The sequence below is a fragment of the Melanaphis sacchari genome, unplaced genomic scaffold, assembly GCF_002803265.2.
Source record: "Melanaphis sacchari strain LSU unplaced genomic scaffold, SCAv2.0 Contig86_pilon_pilon, whole genome shotgun sequence".
Classification (NCBI taxonomy): domain Eukaryota; kingdom Metazoa; phylum Arthropoda; class Insecta; order Hemiptera; family Aphididae; genus Melanaphis; species Melanaphis sacchari.
The window spans coordinates 696,943-719,353 of NW_020271611.1; the positions used below are offsets into that span (position 1 = coordinate 696,943).

General features: G+C 29.3%; 1 protein-coding gene across 1 annotated transcript in view; it reads left to right on the plus strand.

Moving 5' to 3' along the window:
• Positions 1-19,586, plus strand: part of LOC112602355 (connectin-like) — a 243,929-nt gene extending 224,343 nt beyond the window's left edge. Inside the window, exon 4 of the mRNA XM_025350390.1 lies at positions 18,979-19,586. Coding sequence (XP_025206175.1) covers positions 18,979-19,490 — 512 coding nt within the window. The 3' untranslated portion in view covers positions 19,491-19,586. The remainder of the gene's footprint in view (positions 1-18,978) is intronic.
• Positions 19,587-22,411: the final 2,825 nt, after the last annotated feature.

A 22,411-nucleotide genomic window follows, 5' to 3' on the forward strand; every position in this document is an offset into this window, starting at 1 on the left:
CAATCATATCCGCACACTTACACACTCGCGCTACTCGCATTCACACTCCTGTGCCACTCCTGTCCGCCCTCTAGCACAATTTGCTATCTCCGCATACCTAATATAAAACTCGAGTCTTTGAAACACGCTGCAGTTTATATAAAGGGATAACGATCGACGACTGTTGCAGAAGACCATCACGTCGAGTCGACTGATACGACTTCGAGAAAAAAAAATCTCGTGATAATGGGTTTAAATTAACCGAGCATATTAACGCCGCGCAGTCTATATATCGTAATTATCAGTTTCTCTTGCTGCAGTGTATTCCGATAAATAATATACACTTTGTGCGTGCGTCTTTGATCCTGGATATTTCTCCCCGATATACCGGGAAAAAAACCCAAATTAAATAAACGAGAAAAAAACCTAAACTCGACCCCATTTCGTCGTCAACCCTCCTCGCTCATCATCCCCAGGGACCTGCAAGCGAACGCGATCTCACCGTCCTATACATACATTTGTTTTCGTTTAGCGTTCGCAATGACTCACTCACCGCTCCGTCGTGTTTGTTTTTCGTCGTCTCCTGCAGCCGATGGTCCGCCGCTTGGTATTTCTATATACTATTATATGTATTAGGGGAGACCGACAACCCTGAAATTCCCACCCGCAACGACCGTTTGATGTTTCCTTCTTAGTGCTATTACATAAATGAGGTGCGACACCGACAACGACCTCCGCCCTGTTTTCTTTTCGAACCTTTTCACGGACATATTATAAACTTCTCATTGATCCTACACTGTACGCCCGCAATCGACGTACGTTGTGTACGGCATTTAGTGTGTATAATGTATTACGTATTATGCACCGGTTGCACCGCCGCCACCCTTTGTATACCGACGAGGGCTGGTTTGACACGTCGCGCCCGATTTTTTCTAGTCTAATTTGATCGAATGATTTATTTTGACATTATCCTCATCAAATACACCACTACCGCCCCACTACTCAGCGCACTTGACGTGCGTCATGGATACTGAATAAAGATAAAACAAAAAAAATAAATAATATTTGCACATATAAAAATCGTGCATCAGCAGGCTAAGGGAATCGATCGGTTAAATATCGTACTGTGCAGCGCACGTGATGTATCGCGCGACGTGTAACATAATCAAAAGCAGTGGCGGCGCGTGAACAATTTCATAGGGTAGACAACAAGACAACCAAAGATATGGTATTATATAAAATTTATTTAAAAATTAGATCATCATAAAAAAAAGTAAATTACATAAAATAACTATATTTGAATATAATTTAAATCAATTCGCCGATTTTGTTTTGTTGCGAAAAAGAACCAAGACCTTTATTTAAAATAATATCAATAATATCTGACATATTAAGTTTTAAATGTATATCACTTCATTAAGAAAAAATGATAAACATTAAACATGTGCCATTAACCACAATCGGAATGCAAATGTGCAATTAAAATAATTAAATTACTAAAATATTACGTTGAGACATGTCTCGTCCATGCATATAATTTTGGTAATACCCCACTACGTCCCGTTTACCATGTCATAAGCCCTCGTCATCAATAGTGAAACACAATTCAATATGTCTCGACCGATTTGACGGCGACAACGGAGCGATTACATAATTATCGATAAGATATAAATAAAATTATACTATATATATTTAGTCATACTCGTTAGTCGTTACTCACACAGACATTGTAGAGACGAATCAGTGTAAATAACATTTTATTTATAAAATTATGAACAAATAAAATACTTATATAGTAGGTATAGTATCATATAATAAATAACTAATTTTTTTAATTAAATTGTTTTATATTTTTGGGATTTTTGGGTAGACTATGTCTCATTGTCTACCCTAACGCGCCGCCACTGATCAAAAGAATGGTTAAGAGTAAACACGAAACGGGTTATACACATATTTATGAGTAATACTTGTCTTTATGAATTAATTTATCATTGTGACCGTTTTTATTGAATGTTCAATTGCAACTATTTCACTTGTATGTATGAATTACGTAGATCAGTGTATTCAGTGTAATAACTAAAAGGAGGTGATAGCATGTGCGTGTATCGTACCGGAGCCCTTGGAAGTTTAGAATTATAATATCTAGCATAAATAAATACAGAATTTTTAAATGGTTGTCAATTATTTTAAGAAAATATGGTAAATCCACTCTAGCTGTACTATACTATGCACAATGCGCATGTTATTTTTACCTGAAAGTCGTTTGATGATAATATTAGTTGTGTGAAATGTAAACTACCGTTCGTTATCTTCATCATACACTGCACAAAAGCGCAAAAATAAATTTTACAAAAAAAAAGTACTTGCCACTTTGGCTTAATTATAATAAGTGAATTCGAAATTAGTAGAAAAAAAACTTATTTTATGAATATTGCGATTTATTTATTGTCAATACAATTATTATTAATTTGTACTATTAAATATTAATTATTGATTGTAATTAAAACAAATCGTAAACTAAAAAGTTTAAATAAACCAGCATTTTTTAATTCTTTACTAAGTAATACTAAATGTAGAATAAATATCATAAACTCTTGTAATATATCGTAGAGAGGTCATGCATATATAATTGTACATTTTTTAAATTAATTTTTAAAATGATTTAAATACGTTTTTATCAGAATATTTTTTTTAAATGCAGAAATCGTTTTTAATCAATAAACACGTTATCATTTCAACTATTAATAAAAAAATAAATAATTTTCTATAGTAAATATTTGAGTCCATACAAATCGTAGTAGTTTTTCTTTTTATTCTGCCTTTTATGACTTTTGCTTGGTAATTATTTAAAAATTAGTAAAATTAAATTCCGCGAAATAAGTTAATTATACACGAGGTTCTACATTTACATTAAAGTCAATAATTCATAGTAATAATACTTGTATGGATATATTAAACTTAATATTATATTATACATTATTCAGATGCACTCCTTTTAATCGTATTATGTCGTATTATACTTATGTGACCGATTTAACACGATATAATAATATATTATTGAATATGAACTGCGTGCGTGTCGTAGTAGTGTTCGAATGACAATTATTTCGCACGCATATAGGATTCAATACTAAAACAAAATATAAAAAAAATAAAAAAATTAATTATTACTTTATTTTTTTAATGTTTGTTAGTATTATAATTATTTTTATTGAATGCACTGAACTTATTATTAAATTATAACTCATGGACATAATTATATTTCATAAGACTATGTTGACCTATGTATTGCCAACAATAAATTATATCAAGGCTTTCAAACGTTATGATTATAACGTTATATTTGACAAAAAACAATTGAAGTTTGTAAACGTAATTATAATGAAAAATGATAAACAAATAATTTAAAAACACAAAACAATATATAACGGTTAACAAAATACATGATATATCATAAAGCAAAACATGACAAAAATGTTATATAATATCATAGTATATCATCAAACGAAATAATTAATTTCCAATTATTTAATAATCATATTATAATTAATATAAATTATGATACTGATTTCATGAAAATATTTATTTTACGGCATTTATTTTTATTCAACCAAGAACTAATTTTATTCCGTATCCGGGCTATTCCCGCATAGATGTTATTTTAAAATGTAATAGGTAAGTATAAATGGGATAATTTTATTGCCAATAACTATAATAAAATAATATTAACAATAATTATCACAATTAATGATGTCCCATAGAGTAATGCCCTGACAATATTAAACTGTACTACTGTCGAAATTTAAACTATTGAACTATTGTGTTCAGTTTGCTCAGAATTGTTGAAGTATCTATGCTGGATAAATTTTATTATTTGAAATTTATTAATTTTAGTTTTAATTATTTATAATTATCAAATTTTGGCTAAAATATTTTTATTTTTTTGCCTTGTAGCTTAGTTTCGAACGAAGCTTTTTTGGCTTAAAATTTATATTGTCCAACTTGAAAAATTCAATTTCTAGTGATTTATTAGTAAATATATTAATTTTTAGAGGGAACAATCAATAAAATATAAAATGTATATTATTTGTTTTTTCGAATGTATTCATGAATATATTACATATTGATATTAGACATAGATATTTATTCTGTTATTTGTGAATGTAGTATGTACTATTTAATAATAGTAATATTACAATAGGTATAAATTATACATTCTATACCTTAATATTTATATACTCCATAGTCAGTATAGTCTATAGTATATTAGGTTATTAGCTTTTTAGATACTTTTATATTACCAATATAATATAATATTATGTTATAACGACAGGAATTATAGATGTTGATTATTTTGTCAATTGTAATAAGGTATAAATGAATGCAGCCAAAGTAATATGTCAAAATAATCAGTGCAAAATATAAATTTCTGTAATTCTGTGTAAATGTCATTTTCATACAGGATATTGTAAAATATGTATTTCTGAATAACGATAAACGCAAAAGTTGAATAATTTTTAAATCCTGAATAACGATAAACGCAAAATTTGTATAACATTTTAATTGTAAATAACGTATAATGAATTTTTTTTTTAAATGCAAGCCTTGGATTATATTGATTAAAAATAAAATATATTCAATTATAATATAAAATGGTTTGCCGGGGAATGAAAATTTTCAGAATGTTATCATTAAAACATTATAATTAATATTCTATAAATAGTCATTATTTATAATTCGCAATGACAAAGAATATTGAATGAACGTTTTAATAATTTAAAAAATATTATTTTGTAAAAACATTTAAATTAGATAATCAAAATTATTGTTTTCGAAAACAAAATTCTTCACTCAAAATTTCGCAATAGTATAATAATATTATGTACGTATAAAATACATAGTTGAGATTTAACAGAATACTGTAAAAATTATAAAAATAAATAAGTGTATACTACCCGCAGTATCTAATTTTACGGAAATCGATTTATCGACAAACCCTGATGTGAATAACTTACCGATACACTGAGTATCTGCATTAACATACAAACGCACATCAAATTTAAATATATTTAGTCAAATGACATACTAATTTTGTGTAGCAGTAACATTTTCGGTATTCATATGCAATAATAAGACATTAAGGTACCGTAAACCCTGTGGTATTATTGAAATATTCTTATACCCTTATACGTATATAATGTACTGTATACATTAAAAGTACGCAGTTTTGACTTTGTCTATGCAGTCACATCGTGGATTTTCGTTCACAAACCGTTATTTATTTTATTAAAACGATGAAAAACCGTCGGGAAAACAAAAAAAAAAAAAAATCAAAATATCCCGCGTTTATCCATAACACATACGTGTATTATATTCGACCTAATAACCATTACGTGGGGCCACCAATAAAGACCGAGCCGCCGAAAGTAAATTCGACATACTCGGAACTTTTGCCAAACGCATACGAACGGTTTTGGAAACGTTTAGTTTTTTTTTATACTGTCGGAAAATATATATAATCAACCAATACATAATGAAATATACGCTCTCGACCTTGCAATTTTATTGGCCGCGATCACGAGAATGAACTGTTTATAATAAGTATACGTATATACTATATTTTATGTATAATAATATACCGTACAGGTCGTGCAGGCCCATTGCCACTTGTTGTTTATTATCACATTCATCCCTCTTGCCCTGGTTCATGTGAAATAGAAAAAGGGTGAACTCCCGGACGTACACACACACGTGCGCGCTTGAACGCGCATAATAAATAAATATATATATATATATATAATCCTACGCTAAATGGGTTACTCGTGGGAAATCCGCGATTATTACGCGTCGACGTTTTTATAATGAATACCTGCAGTAACACGAAACGCGATCGAATCGAATAAAAGCGTCGTTGATTCGCACTGATGAATTATTGATTTATATGAAAACAAAAAAATAATTAAGTACAACAAACCTACGAACAACATTTACCTAACTGTTTATTTTATAATTATAATATAATAATATAGCCTGCGTGATGAAAAGAAAAATTTAACGTTTACTCAATAACTACATTACAGCGATCGTTTGACGTTCGGAGAGTAACCAATAGCGCTAGCTTATCCTCTACCGATTTTAATCTTAATATTATAATTGATTACGCATTAGTAAAAAAATCAAATTATATTAACTTATAACGAAAACGGTAATCCGAAGAAGTATAAATTCGTGTCTTTGTTTACATTTCTATAATAATCGAACTAAATTAAATTATGCAACGACCGACTGCTCTAAATATATTAAAGCACAAAAAATATTCAATAATCCATCAGCACTATGAAAAAAGCTCAATGAAGATATTAAAAAACCAAAGTATACATTTTTTGTCGAAATAAAATTAATTCAATAATTATTGCAAATATTTTCGATAAGATATTGTACCTTGCATTTATATTTAAGAAGAAGTATAGGCTGTTAAACATTAATGCCAAAGTATTAACAAATAGTTTTTTTTTTTTTTAACGTATCAGTAAATAACATATTATTTATAAAGTTATGATCGTTTAAAATTTAGATAGAACGAGAAAAGTTTTACAACTATATAATATATAGAATCTACTTTTACACTATATGTGATAAATATAAACTTAACAATTTAAATGTTTACAGTAAATAGAAAAACTATGTATTGGTCGATGCTTAAATGAACAATGTACCTACTTTATATTGACTGTTTTCCAAAAATAATTTCGTTTCAAACTGCGAGATTGAAATTATCGAGGAATGCCGTTTAAAAAAGGTAAATTAACCTGCAGCTATGGGCAATTTATATTTTAAAAAGCCCCAAAAAAAGGAGCTTTACCTATACCGAGCGTATTATAACAATATATGTATAATATATGTAATTGAAAAAGAGAAAGTCCTATTGAGTCTATAACAAAAGTCGCAGTGTAACGCATAATCTATGTAATGATGAGACTCACACGAATTAAACTTTTACCATCAAATTCTATACATAATATACACTCAAAGTACCTTATAACATTCGCAAACCCATTCAAATCGGTTTGTAAACGATAATTGGACGCGATTTTCCACGGAATTGGAAAAAGTTTTTCGCACAAGAACTCGCATAGTTTTTATACGTTTAGACGTATGAGGTACCTACGCTGCAATCGTACGAGTATAAGCCATTATTATACGGCGAGGACGATGACAGTTGCTGTTGTTGTACACCGTACGTCGCGTACGAGTTTACATCATTACGCATTACGCGTATTATGGGTGTGCGTGTATATATTATATATAGGTACACGATCCGAACACGCCGGACATACTTGCTTAACTTCTTAACTTGTACTTGTATACACATAGGTATGATACTTGTGTACGAGTAGCGCCGACATTGGATTTTGAAAACGTGTCGGTTATGCGATTTTCTCATTATTTGTTCGCTTTAGGTTGGCGTATAATTCGAGGCGGTCTGCAGTTCGAATACAAAATAATATATAAACATCTTCCTCGCTTCGGCATTTGGCATTTGTACATATGAACTTTGTACTCAAATATTATGTGTACAGAGTATCGCGTGTTATACGAACTATTATACATAATAATATATGATATCGTAGGAGTAAAATATAATTATATATCATGTACACGCATATGATAATGTAGAAGTATTCGTGTCGAAACAACAAATGCAAAATTAGAAGAGATAGCTCGAAAACTCGACGACGAAATGAATATTATGCACATTTTAATTGTTATATTATTATTATTATTTAAATTTAAATTTATAAAACAATAATTACTGAAATAAAAAAAAAAAAACAATAATTGAATACGATAATAGTTCAAACAAAATAAGATTCAAATTAATAAGTTAGGTAAAAATGCTATTTATTGGAACGGACACAATATGAGATGCACGAATAGCATAGACTAAAATAGAAAATTATACTGGTCAGAGAAACACATAAACACTATTGTAGTATATTGTTAGTGAATAGAAAAACTATACATTTGTTGGTACCTATGATAAACACTGCACCTATTTTACATTACAGTTTTAAAAATAATATTTCGCTCCGACAAATACTCATTTCCATTATTCTCCAAATAGTAAAAACTCATAATTGTGCAAAATTAAATCAACAGAGCTATTCAATTTTGTGCTTTTCAATGATCCATAATTGACCACAATATAACTTGACGAATCACATCACTTGTATTATTAAAAAACTGATTATGTGTTTATTGCTGGTTAGCAAATTTATAGTTACTTAATGTTACGTATATTATGTGTTATTTTCATAACAAATATTGTAATATTTTTATAATTTCTATTCAATTTATCAAATACCTACATACATTTTAATGTAGATGTCAACGCGAGTGACAATATTAGTGAATATATACATATATTGACGTTATTCATAGTATAATACTCTACAAAAATATGTAGAATAAGTATTTGTTAGGTTTAATTTTTAGTTTTCATTATTACCAAGTACAAAATGACTTGAAATCAAAGAAATTTTTAACAATAATACTCTTAAGGCCTTATAGGTATCATATCAATATCAATTAGAAATTCTTCAAAATCTCTAAATCATATTTCCTTTAGATGATTAATTAATTAATTGAAACCGTACAATAAATATTAAAATCCGTTATGATTCAAAAAAATATAAAACTAACAGTACGAATATTACATAGTTTTCTAATTAATATTTTTTCTCATTCGAATATTGTAAGGCTTGTCATAGCACAACATCTTTACCAATAAAATTATAAACAATTTTAAATTAGAATATATTTGAAACTGACTTTTTAAACTAAATGTCGATACCCTTGTGGAGCCTTTTCAACTAAATATGTATTGTAGACACTTACCTATTATTTTAAATTACAATAATTAGGGGATGGGATAAACAAATAACCTTACATGAAATTAATGCACTTCAATGAAGTTAAATATTAATATTTAATTCAATCAATTTTGTCTAATCAATTTTGATTGATATTTGTCTAAAAAACGAGGTATTTTAACAAGAACCAAGTATTTTAACGATAACTTGTTGCGACTTTTTAATTATTATTATCTTTTTAAAGTTTAGATGAATGAAATTAAGAGGCATACGAGTACCATACAAAATGTTGGTCCACTACTCCATTATCTAAACTTTAAACTTTAAATACTTTTAACTAAAGTTCGAAATTATATTTGTTTATTTCTTTTGTTTTTTTTCTATTTTAATAGAGTATGAACAGGAATTTGACGGTATAGTAAACAAATTTCAAAATATTTCACAATATGGTCACTTTTTCATGAAATGGTCACACTAATTTAACATCGTGTATTTTTTTCACAATGTGGTCGTTCACTTTGTGTACTGAAAATTGAAATACAATATTTATTACACACGTAAATGTACAAGCTTTAATAAACATAAATGTAAGTTATTTTTATCTAAAGAACACGTAAAGTTTGATTATATCCGTTAACTAGGTAGGTACGTGACACGTGTCCATATAAAATAAAACAAATACTATCTATATTATATACGACTATTATACTGCAATTACCGGACTATCCGAAATGTGTAGATAATATTTTATTGGTTTTGATAAATGTCATAATAGGATAATGTCATAGCAGTATTTTAGTTATACTTTGATGCTCAAGTTTTTAGTAATTGCTGTGTGGATCATTCGATCGTATTCTATTACAATTATCTACTGTATTCTATCTCTACGTAGTATATTAAAAATGGATAACTTAAATGAAAATATTATCTACACATTTCGGATAGTCCGGTAATTGCAGTATATAGTCGTATAGAATATAGATAGTATTTGTTTTATTTTATATGGACACGTGTCACGTACCTACCTAGTTAACGGATATAATCAAACTTTACGAGTTCTTTAGATAAAAATAACTTACATTTATGTTTATTAAAGCTTGTACATTTACGTGTGTAATAAATATTGTATTTCAATTTTCAGTACACAAAGTGAATGACCACATTGTGAAAAAAATTACACGATGTTAAATTAGTGTGACCATTTCATGAAAAAGTGACCATATTGTGAAATATTTTCGAACTTCACGAAGTGTAAAAAATCTGTTTCCATTTCATGAAATGGTCATCTTTTCATGAAAAGATCAATTTCATCAAGTGGCTACGATATATATATGCGTAATTTGTGTTAGAAGCGTCTACCTAGATTATTAAATTCGTATACGTACACTGTCGGACCGACCGTGACCGTGTTATCGAGTCGCTGTCGTATACGACGTGTACGTCGGCCGGAAATTAGAAAACTTGCCAAAGTACACTGCGTAAAGTGTAATAACACGCTGCGGCACGTTTGTGCGTGTACGGCGTAGCCAGTAGATATTGTAGGCACAAGACGCGTCAACCGTGCGGAATGGATGCGGCGACCGCCGCGAGACTTTATGTAACTCAACGTCACACGTATGTGTTCAATGTGTGTGTGTTTTTTTTTGCCGAAATTCCTTTTATTATTATACGAACTACGTGACAAAAGTAGCCAATAATGTTCACGTCACGTTTAATGACACATATTGAAATGTTAATGTCAAACACGCGTGCGACTACTATTATTCCCGTTCGAATATTATTTTCGTCCGCGTGTCGTTTGGGCTCAGCAGCCTACACGAGTGCACGTACATGCAGACGTGCAGCGGTTTTGAGGGGGGGGGAGGAGGTTTAGGTGATGGGTCGTTCGAATTTCGTGCTACTAAATTGGCGGGAATTCCGTGAGAGAATACTATTCACTCCTGATCCTAGCCATTAATGTCACACCTGACATTACAACAACCACCCTGCATACATATCATTATATAATAGGTACCTGTACGAATAACACTACTATCGGGCGCGCGCGTAGAATTATGCATTTTTAGCCCACGCACGTCAAAATATTATGTTTATATCGTACGACATTGCAGACGACTGAAAACCGTTGTGCGCGTTCGATATCGATGACATTTCAAATAAAATAATATTACGCGGAGGACTTAGTAATTACTCAATAATTAATTCGCTAAAGTAAACCACGTCAATGATATTATTATGTTTAATAAAATTTAGAATAAAAGTCATATTTTTTTTACGAACTAAGCATAAGTGAAATCATATCACAAAATAAAATATTTCTGAGGATGACCGTCACGCAAAATAATGATTTAATTTAATTTTTCACTTATTTGATATTTTTCCATGTGATTTTCATAACTTTAAAATTCTAACTCAGTGTTTCGATTTCAAACTGATGGTGAAATTAAATATTGATGTAGGTATACTAAGTTGGGCAAATCGATTCATAACCTTTATTAATATTGTGTATGTTATTCATAAGATTTCCAATCCTATCCATTGCCTATCAAACCCAAGTCAACTTGAGTTGTACTAAAACTTTGAAATTATAATGATCGATGTATACACTACACAACAACGCAGTGTGTCAGTCTCTTAATATAATGAGAGAAATATGAGTCTTTATCAACTAAATCGAGCGCTAAACGTGAATTTCCTAACAATACATTTTATTTGACCAATGATATTGTTGAATTAAATGTAATTAATCAAATGAGCTTTATAAAAGCTATCATGATTAATAAATAATAATAATTGTATACGCTTGTAAATCTTAAATACGCTGCTATAATTTAAAAGGTGAGTTGGAAAATGTGAAAATATTACTCATATTAATCAACTACATGGTTCGCAAATACGTCTAGCGGACTGTAATGATAATAATTATCTGGCATGTGTATTTGTGCAGGTATACCTTAAAATAAAATATGAAGTTTGTTTCATTTTATAATCTCGTGAGGTTAACTACTACGACACACGTATAATTCTCATTCCGAAATTTGCCAAGCTAATCAAGATGAACACAGCGTGTATATTTCGGGGGCTTGAGTATATTTTCCGCACCTAATCCTCGAGCCTGAATACACTGCTATATCTAAATATCTAATCCTAATAATATATATTATCCTAAAATACTTGAAGTATTTCAACGTCTTATATAATTCTGTACCATTGTGGCAAAAGCTGATAAGTGCCAAAACTAAGTTGAGTAGGAAAGACATTTAAAATTTATTTGAATTTTTATTTAAACATTTTTTTTTTTTTTTTTTTTTTTTTAATACTAAAATAATTGAATAACTTTAAATAAAAAAAAAAAAAATTGTCATTTTTGTTTACAATATTAATTTAAGTTAAAAATATAATTAGGAGAAACTTTAAATTTGGTAGTCAGTCTTACTCATTTTCTCCATCAGATTCATCTTGTACAAGCATTCTTTTATAAGTATAATTTTCAATTGATGATATAATGAATGATAAAGGAACTGAATTTATAAATAATAATGAACAAATAAGATCTTTCCTTTTACAATATCAATTGGCACTTCTTTTGAATATTTTTGAGAAATTATTAAATTTTGAATCTCAACAAAACTTTTATCTCTGTTTCTTAGAGGTCTTTTTTTAAGTCAAAGCATCTGAATAGTGTATCCTCTTTTAGGGAATACTTGAACTTAATAATACCAAAATGATTATCATAGGTATCTCAATTAAACTATCTTTAGCCAATTTAATTTATCATTATTTGTATCCACTATGTTTTTGACTAAAGTTCTATTTAATAAAGTTGAAAATGATTTAAAGTTTTATTTCTATCACTTCTAGTGGAATTTTCCCTCTTACATTTTGGACAAAATTGAACAAATCGTTTAGGATATTAATTTCTTAATCTGAATGCTTCTTGGCACGTTTACCGCTTTTAACACGTCGTTTTTTAGAAACTATCTCATTTTCATCAATACTTGGTAAACTACTTTCTAATACTTGCAAAGCTATCTTCTCAGAAGTAGCTTCTTTTAGATTCTGAAATATATCTTTGTTATTATCATATGATTGATAACGAGGGTCTCTCATAGAATCATCAATAATAGATAATGATGAGGTACCTACAAATTTTAAAATTGTATTTTATGATATAATAGAAGTTAGAACAGTATCAATAGTATGAAAATTTCAAATATCTAGGTTAATATATTATACTAATAATCAAAAATTAATACTAAAATTTAAATTATAATTATTATAATGTAACAGATAATATATGGCTATCAATTAAATAGAAATCGATTTGATTTCATAGGAACAATATATTTGCGATGAAAAATTGTGTTAATATAAAACAACCTTGATAATTTTTTTGAGAGAGTGTTTAATATATCACATGTTTTTTTTTTAAAATTTATAACCGCCATCTAAAATTATACAAATTCAATACACTCCACAACCAGTACATCGAAGTGTGTGTTTGGCATAATATTTATTCATCGTTTCGTGCGATAAGATATGTATAGACAGCGGAGAATAGGTAACTTAAGTGCACATTAAAATCATTCAGAATATTAAATTGTACCGATTTTGTGCATTATTTTGAGGTATATATATAAACCTACGTATCTATTGTGGTCTATTGACGTAAGAGCACTTGACTCGTCTATAGGCGTTATATACACACGGGGAGCTGAGAAATTTATATTTGTTTGAAATATCATGTTGTATACAATATACATCCCAATAGATTTTCAATAACCACGATGATGGATCGAAATACCACTCGTTTGTTGATTCTTAACGGCATAGTATTACAATTCCACCGCAATATATTATTCTGTGGCGTACATTATAATATAATATCAGCAATAGGAATTATTGTTTTGTACGATTATTATTGTTTCAACGATAAATGATCGAGTGCACCGCGATAATGTTACGAAGCCCGTAGATCGCTGCAATTCGTTTACAATAATAATATATACAATGTGTATAAAAAAATAAAATGTCATCCTTTTTTTTCGCGTTTCGCTGTTTTCCAGCATTCCGTCAAAAATGTCATAAAAATGTAAATGATTTTGATCCGACCGTTTAGCCGTCAAACAGACGTGTACGACGAATAAACGTGTGCATAGGTCTACATACGTATACATATAAATATAAATATATATATATATATATATATAGCCGTCGTAACACAAAGGATTCGTTCACATTATATAATATTATGTGAACAAAACAAAAATATTCACAGCCGAGGGAAATCGTCATGCGAAAGACGTGGTGTATGATATACCAAATCACAAACAGCCTGTGGGTGCTTTGGGACAACTCTAAACTAATTACTGATGAAAACTATGTGTGGTGTACACAAAGAAACCGCGTGTGGCGGTGAATTCGCATAAGTTTAATCGGATTGACGACGCACCAAATGAAATTGGTATTTGACAATGGTTTGAAATGACTGCACATATTATACATATATGCAATACACAAACATCTGCAGTGAAGTTTTGGAAATTTTTAAATAATTTTTATACGATAGAGTCACGTTTATTTTAATAATAATAATAATAATAATAATAATAATAATAACATTGTACAGAGCGAACGTACGTCATTGTTTGTAAAATTTTTGTTGTATATTCTTATCCATTATTTTTTTTTTTTTGAAAACCTTTGTAAACGCTATTTCTAAAGATATTTTTTCGTTATCCATAATATACATTGTTTGATATTGTTTCATTATGGGCGTAGAGAGCGAAAATCGGTTATAAATGATTTTAAGATCGACATTTAGGTATTTACTATTTTGTTGCTTAATGATGTTATCAGTCTTGTAAAGTGCTTGAATAAAATTATTCAAATTATTTCAAATAAGTACACAAATACGTATGTCAAATATTTTTAAAAAATGTCCTCGTACAAAATATTTTAAATACTTTTTCGTAATATTTATACTAAAAATCAAAAACTAATTTTCAATTTTTTTTATTTTTATTTTTATTTATATAGGTTTTCTTATTTTTTATTTTAATCACGTCCAATAAAAAAATTAATATTCAAAATATTTTTTTATAATAATTGTATTCAGTTGATAAATCGATAAGCCGACCAAGAAAAAAGATGAGTAATAAATGTTATACATAAAATAATTGGTATAAATTATCTATAATATTTATTTAAAAAATGAACATTTTAATCAAATGTGATTCAGTTGATCTATAAAAAAAAAATAAATATATTTTTTACAAAATTTGAATTTTCTATTTCTTTTTTATACAATTTCTTACCGAGTAATCAAATACGTATTTCAAATATTTTTCGAAATTAATACATATTAGGTATGTATTTGTACTTGAATACTTTTAAAAGACTGTAAGATATAATACTAAACAACGCGAAACTATGAGCATAATATTTAAAAAAAAATGCACAATTGCTTTGTTAATTTTTGTTGGTCATGCTATTGCTATTTCCAATACCTAATTTAGATACCGCTATTTTTCCAAATAGAAAGAAATACTGTAGAAACATTGTGTTGTCCGCATGGTATTAATTGAATTTTCATTAGAGTCGATCACCTTTTATATTTCCTATTTTGTTTATGCTTACATATTTTATAGATTATGTATTATTTAAATATATTATATTAGTAAATCGAACACGAAAATTGTCTCTTGGCAATGTCCAGGAAAACGTATACAGTTAATACAACTGAAAAAGCGTTAATTGGATTATTAACATTTTAATCCATTTCGGTGCATTGCAATTATTTTCGCGGAACTGTAATAAATTATTACCATAATTTGAAATATGTATCAATTAACACGTAATATATAGTACTTAACTCTTTTAACAGTGGACACTTATAAGAATTAATATATTTTAAAATACTTATTTATGTGAAATAGTTTATTTTGAGCATCAATAGTTAGAAATTTTTAGTATTCACCTAGCTCTAAAACTGACAATAAAATCACTATCTGAGTTAAAATAAATTACAAAAGTTTAGAAAAATATCGATTTATAAATATTAAATAACGAGTGAATGGACAATTTTTTATAGAAATGCAAGCTTTTTATACACATAATTTAATTTTAGAAGCTAAATGACAATACACTCAAGTATTAGTTATGCTTTATAATTGATCCTACCATATTTTAATATCGAAAAAATGTTATGACTTTTAACTAACTTCAGTGTTTAGTGTTAAGAATATCATACTGTGAATTATTAATATGTAATTACAATCGTTTATCAATTTTTTGCACTATAATCTGTTATTGAGATATCAATATTATAAAGAAAAATAAAGGCTATACAATAGGAGATAAAATATTCTTAATTTATAAATTATTATGTTGTTTAAAAATCAAATGCGTATTATTAGGAAGATATATTATCATATAATATTAGTTTTTTCCCTGCCATGCAGCTTTTCTACTATGAGTGGATGATTGGAATTTAAATTTTCCTACTCCTAGTTCTTGCATTTAATTAAAATAACATTTTTAACCGAAAACTGTTATTTGAAATATTTAAATTTACATATTTTTTTCTCTCAGTTAATATTTTATTATTTCACAATTTTACAGTTTAGAAAATCAAAGTTATAAATCCTATACTTCAGGTAAGGATTATAATTTTGATTACTGTCGTTATTTCCTATTTAATTTTTTGGCAGTTGTCTATTAATATTTTTTAATATTATATTCTCCATTATTTTAATAATATATCTGCAATTGAATAATAATCCAATTAAAAAAAAAAAAAAATCAAAAAGGTAGAAAAATTAAAGTAAGGTAATTTCCGTTTTTAATAGGTTTTTAAATTCTTCAATAAACATTTTATTTAACCTAACCTAACCATTTTTTTTTTTTTTTTTTTTTTTATTTTAAGAAGAAATTAATTGTTATATTTTACCTAATTATAATTGTATTTATATTTAAATGGGTTTTAAATTGTTTTTAGGGTAATATGATGTTATTAAGATAAGAAAAAAAACTATACTTCATGTCAACATTTTTAAAATCTTTTCAATGCTATTGATAAACTATTTTTGTCATTAAAAAATAATGTATTGAAAAAATTATAATTTAATATATATATTATATTTAAACTGAATAAAATATACAACAGATCTTCAAGCATATTTCACATAATATAATAAATTATAGCATATCATATTAATATACATTTTAATCACTGCAATTTATCAAAAAATTAAATTTTGTTATATGAATAAAACCTAGAAGACTTAACACTCACATTACTTGCAGCTTAATATAATACATAAAACATAATTTTTTTTTTTCATTCATTTTTATAGTTTTTTTATATTGCCGTGGTAAGCAATGATAAAATTCTAAGAATACCTCTCCTTTTGTACTTTTATAGTTTCTAACATACGCGCATTTTCAAAATTTTCATTCGTACCATATCTATTCAAAATTTTTTGATATATTATTATTTAACAAACTGTAATATGCTCGCATTATAAAAATATAATACTATACTATTTACGATGTGCAAAAGTATTACCTATACTTTGCTATACACATATTATTATAGTGTCTAGATGTATATACCGTTTTCTTGACGTTATCTAAGTATTTTATTGTGTCTTAAAAAATTAGATTTACCGAATTATGGGTATCAGTATAATATATAAATATACGTTAGATACCGCTTCACCATTGTAGCCATACTAATAATACCATATAATATATATATATATATATAGGTACAATTATATATGCAAAATACATGCGACGATAACCCGACTTACCGTAACGTAAATCTGAATGCTATAGGCACAACTATAAATGAAGGAAATGCAATTGTTACACGAATATATAGTCTTGACGGTGTTATTATTTATAATTTTTTGTTATTTAAGTTTTTATAATTTTTAGTTAGTAGATAATCACTAGACAATGTGTTTTTAAGTTTTAAACAGAATTCAGTCTAGCCGAAAGAAAATTTGTTCAAAAAAAATAGTATTTCTAATTTATAACATTTATTTTACTTAATAAATATAATATCGTTGTTGAATTTTTACAAATTTTTCAGTTATTTTCATAAGTTTATACAAAAAATATGTGTTTCATTAAATACAATCAGTATTCCATTTTCATTCTTAGAATGGGCTACATTAAACTTTTTCATCAAAAGTACTGACCTCAAAAAGCGCAATTATAAATTGTTAAACCAATACCTTACTCTCTTCTCTTAAAATATAATGTATATATTATTTATAAAAGTTTTGAAATTAATTTATACAGCTCAACAAATCTAAAATATAAACTAACATTTGTCAACAACATAAAAAAATATATTTAGCACAGACAATACAACTATAAGACCAAGTTAAGAATTAGCATTCATAAATATCTAAACTACAGTTAGATTTATTAAAAATTCTTTAGTTTTTAAATTATTACCGTTCGTTGTGTAATAGTAAACTAAAAATAAAAAGTAAAAATTTATTATTACAAGTGAACGAAAATATTGACATAAAATGTGGTGTAGCTAAATTGACTATCTAATACGCCGTGTCGCAATTAAAATAATTGTACTATTGAACAGCAGCTACATTTTAAAAATATTGAGTAACAATATGAATATACGTTTTAAATTACAGAGAGATCATTTTAGATATTTGAATAATTTGCAATATTTAAATACCTACTTGTAATATTTAATTTTTCTTCATATTTAAATATATGATTTGATAATTATATTGTCAAAAATGAAATAACTTTCATTAATGGATAAAAGAGAGTAGATACCAATCCACAGACAACACGTATTATCTTTATTTCAAGTTTAACAAAATATATATTTTTTTAATTTTTGAAATAAATTTTAATAAATTATTTCATATTTTTATTTTTTTGAACTTTTGTTTCTAGGGAATACATAATTTTCTAGTGTTTTAATAATTTTTTTCAAATCAGCTATCAACTATGACCCTATACATTCATATTTATATATAAACGTCAAAGAAATTTATTAAAAAATATATTTGTTTTAAAAAAAGTAAATACATTGTACTAATTTCTCATGTTTTTCTTTTGGTTTGTCTCTCGTTCACAGGTAACAAGTTCGAATGCGACTGCGGTCTGCTGTGGATGAACCAACTGGCCATCGAAACGAACAACGAACAAGTGGCGCGCGAGATGTCGGCCGCGCAGTGTCAGATGAACGAAACGGCCGACGGCGACGGCGACTTGACGTCCGATCTGAAAGTGGCGGGCCCGAAAAACGGTTACGGCGGCGGTTACGGCGCTAACAAGGTCGACGCCGAGACGGCCGCAGACAAATCGGTCGGCAGCAGCGGAGAAACGATGGACGCGGCCGACGGGTCGCCAAGGCTGTCAGACGATACGCAGCTGATCGCCGTCATATCGCTGAACGAGGACACGTGCCCCGGCAAGGAGCAGCCGCTCGTGGACGGGGCGCCGGACGCGGCCCAAAATTCGGATCGCGTGCTCTGGGAATCGACCAAGTCGGCGGCGGCGGCCTCGGGTCTCCCGGCGCCGCTGTGTCTGTCAGCTCTACCCGTCCTCGCCACCGTCCTCGCCATCGTCCGTTCGCGTCGCTCTTAGGCCAACAACGCCTGCCGAGCGACGATGATAATATTATAAACGACAACGATATAATATTATATAGACTTACATACTTACATTTTATAATTACGTGTCTGCGTGTGTGTGTGTGTGTGTGTGTGTGTGTGTGTGTGTCTGCGTGTGTGTGTGTGTGTGTGTGTGTGTCTGTGTGTGTGTGTCTGTGTGTCTGTGTGTCTTTGTGTCTGTGTGTCTGTGTGTCTTTGTGTCTGTGTGTCTGTGTGTGCACGTGTGTGTGTCTTTGTGTCTGTGTGTCTGTGTGCGTGTGTGTGTCTGTGTCTGTGTGTGTGTGTGTGTGTGTGTGTCTGTGTGTGCACGTGTGTGTGCGTGTGACGTGTGTACGTCTCTGCGCACGGATTTGCGGGTGTGCGGGGTGGCCAAAACGTCGAGCACGAAATATGTTAACGATGCGAGCACAATAACTATTTGGACGGATATGCCGCCGTCATGGAGGTTCGTAGGTGTACAGTAGCGACACGAATGAAATAATATTCCATCGCTGTTTTCCAACGAATCTATATCGGTTTTCAAATCACTCGAAATCTCCAATTACTTACCCGCCGTCTACGCGTTTGATGTGTTACGCCGGTCGGTGAAAACACAATTTCCCATTAAAACATCCACTCCGCCGTTACGCGCTCCGTACGGGCACGCGTCGCGTATTACTCGCGAGAACGACATTACTACGCCGGCGGGTATTGTACACGAAAACGTATCGCTCATTTTCGAACCGCGGTCCGCGTTTTTTTTTTTTTTTGGTTTTTTGTTTTTTTAAGCACAAGATTTGAAAGAAATCACAATGTTTCATGTCGCGCACGCCGCAACACACACGTAAAACCGTTTATTAAAACCGTACATACAATAATATTATATAATAAACATTAACTGTTATCCGCGGTATAACTGCGTATGATTTTATCGACGAGCAAAAAAAAAAAAAAAAAAATAATAATAATCTCTCAGAGATTTACGCGGCTCCCGATTTCAACGCGAAACGAGAGTCGACGGGTCTGGTGGATCGCACATACGGACGTGAGGAACGGGACGCGCGGCCACCCCAAATTATACATAACCATTAAACATAATATTATAAAGATTATAATATATTTTACGATTATTAAATACACATAGATTTAGACATAGATGAGTATAATGTTATGTTAATGATGAAAATCATAATTAATATTATTATTTATTCGTGTTGCCGTAATAATAATAATAATGTTTTTTCGTCTTTAAGATATTTTATTTTTGTCTGTGGTTTTCGCATAATACATTATTCTTATAATTGCAATAATAACATACACAACAATCGAAAATATTATTTCGTTCGATTTAAATTTAAGCACATACAGTAGGACTATGATGTATAATAATAATATTAAATGATGACTTAAATACAAAAAAATACAATGACTACTGACGGCGTTGCGAAACGGAAACGTCTGAACCCGTAAGTTACAGCTTATACTCACCAATAAATAAAAATCAAAATGAACTTTTTTTTTCTGAATTTTTCAGAAATTAATTAGAAAAAAAAAAACAACGCAAATCGCGTAAAAACCTACATCGGTCACTTAAACTGTAAAAAAAATTATAGGTACCGCCGATTGCGATTAGTGATTTAAATACGATATAACTATATTTGTAATAATTTTTAATTATAATATTATTATACGGCTCTGTTAACACAGTAATACTCGATCCGGAATATGTGTGATAAGAAAAAAATTATATTTTTTTACGAAACGGATTTATGGTATTTCCCAAGGGTCAAGAACGAGATCGTGTGTTAATATTATAGTGTACGCGGAGAAAAATACTGTGTTATCAGGTTTTATTTCCCGTCAAAAACCTTAGAATGGAACACTACCGTCCGCCTACTGCATTGCACTATTATTCGAGCGTGACTCTGCGACTAAATGCAATATTGTACGCTGCAACAATATTAATAATATCATACGAACGCGATTCGAGTACGAAAAAATGTCACATCATATTATATTATTTCGATCGGTAAGCGCGTGCGCACAACTTCCAATAATTATACATATATAAAATATAATAAATCACTATACCAGTAGCGAATAGGTGGGAATTCACTTTGAGAAAGAGGCACTGATAATTTTTTATGTAGACGAATCTTAACTAGGATCGCTCCAAAGTTCCGCATACTATTATGTTGAACCGTGTGAATAAATAACATTTTAAACTTTTGCATCAATACACTTATACAAGTCGTCTTACACAATAGATACGTACCCAACGCTGAAAGAATTTTTTAATTTTCCCGAAATTTCGAAGAGAGTTGCACACCCCTCGCCACCCCACTGATAGGTACGAGCGTATAAGGGATGTGCCGGCAAGATCTGACAACGTTTCAAGATAAAACCGCAGATGTTATCCATCACACGATGGAACTCCACGCGATACTGCACCGTCATGTGCATACGTATTGTATAGTCTCGGACGACGAATATAATAGATAATATATTCATTACTCTATGGTAGTGTATTGGTGTACGGTGCGTTGCACATGCGATTGCAGTCGTCTAGATAAAAATGCGATATTTTTGTTTATAATATTACGTATATCATCGTCGCTGTCTACTCGATGTATTACATTGTTAAGCTACTAATATAATAATAAATCATACGTTTTAATTCTACGGCTTTATTTTTTTTTTTCACTCTCTTTAACAAAATATTTGTTGTCAAACCATGCACTTACTCCGATATTATAGAAATACTAAGCGTGTTAATTATATTATTATACATTTTTCATACAAAAAAAAAAAAAAAAACATAAATTAAATCCATTCCTTCGATTTTATATAATAAATAACATAAAAAAAATATATATATATATATAATATGTTGTATTATATTACGTTTTGTTAAAA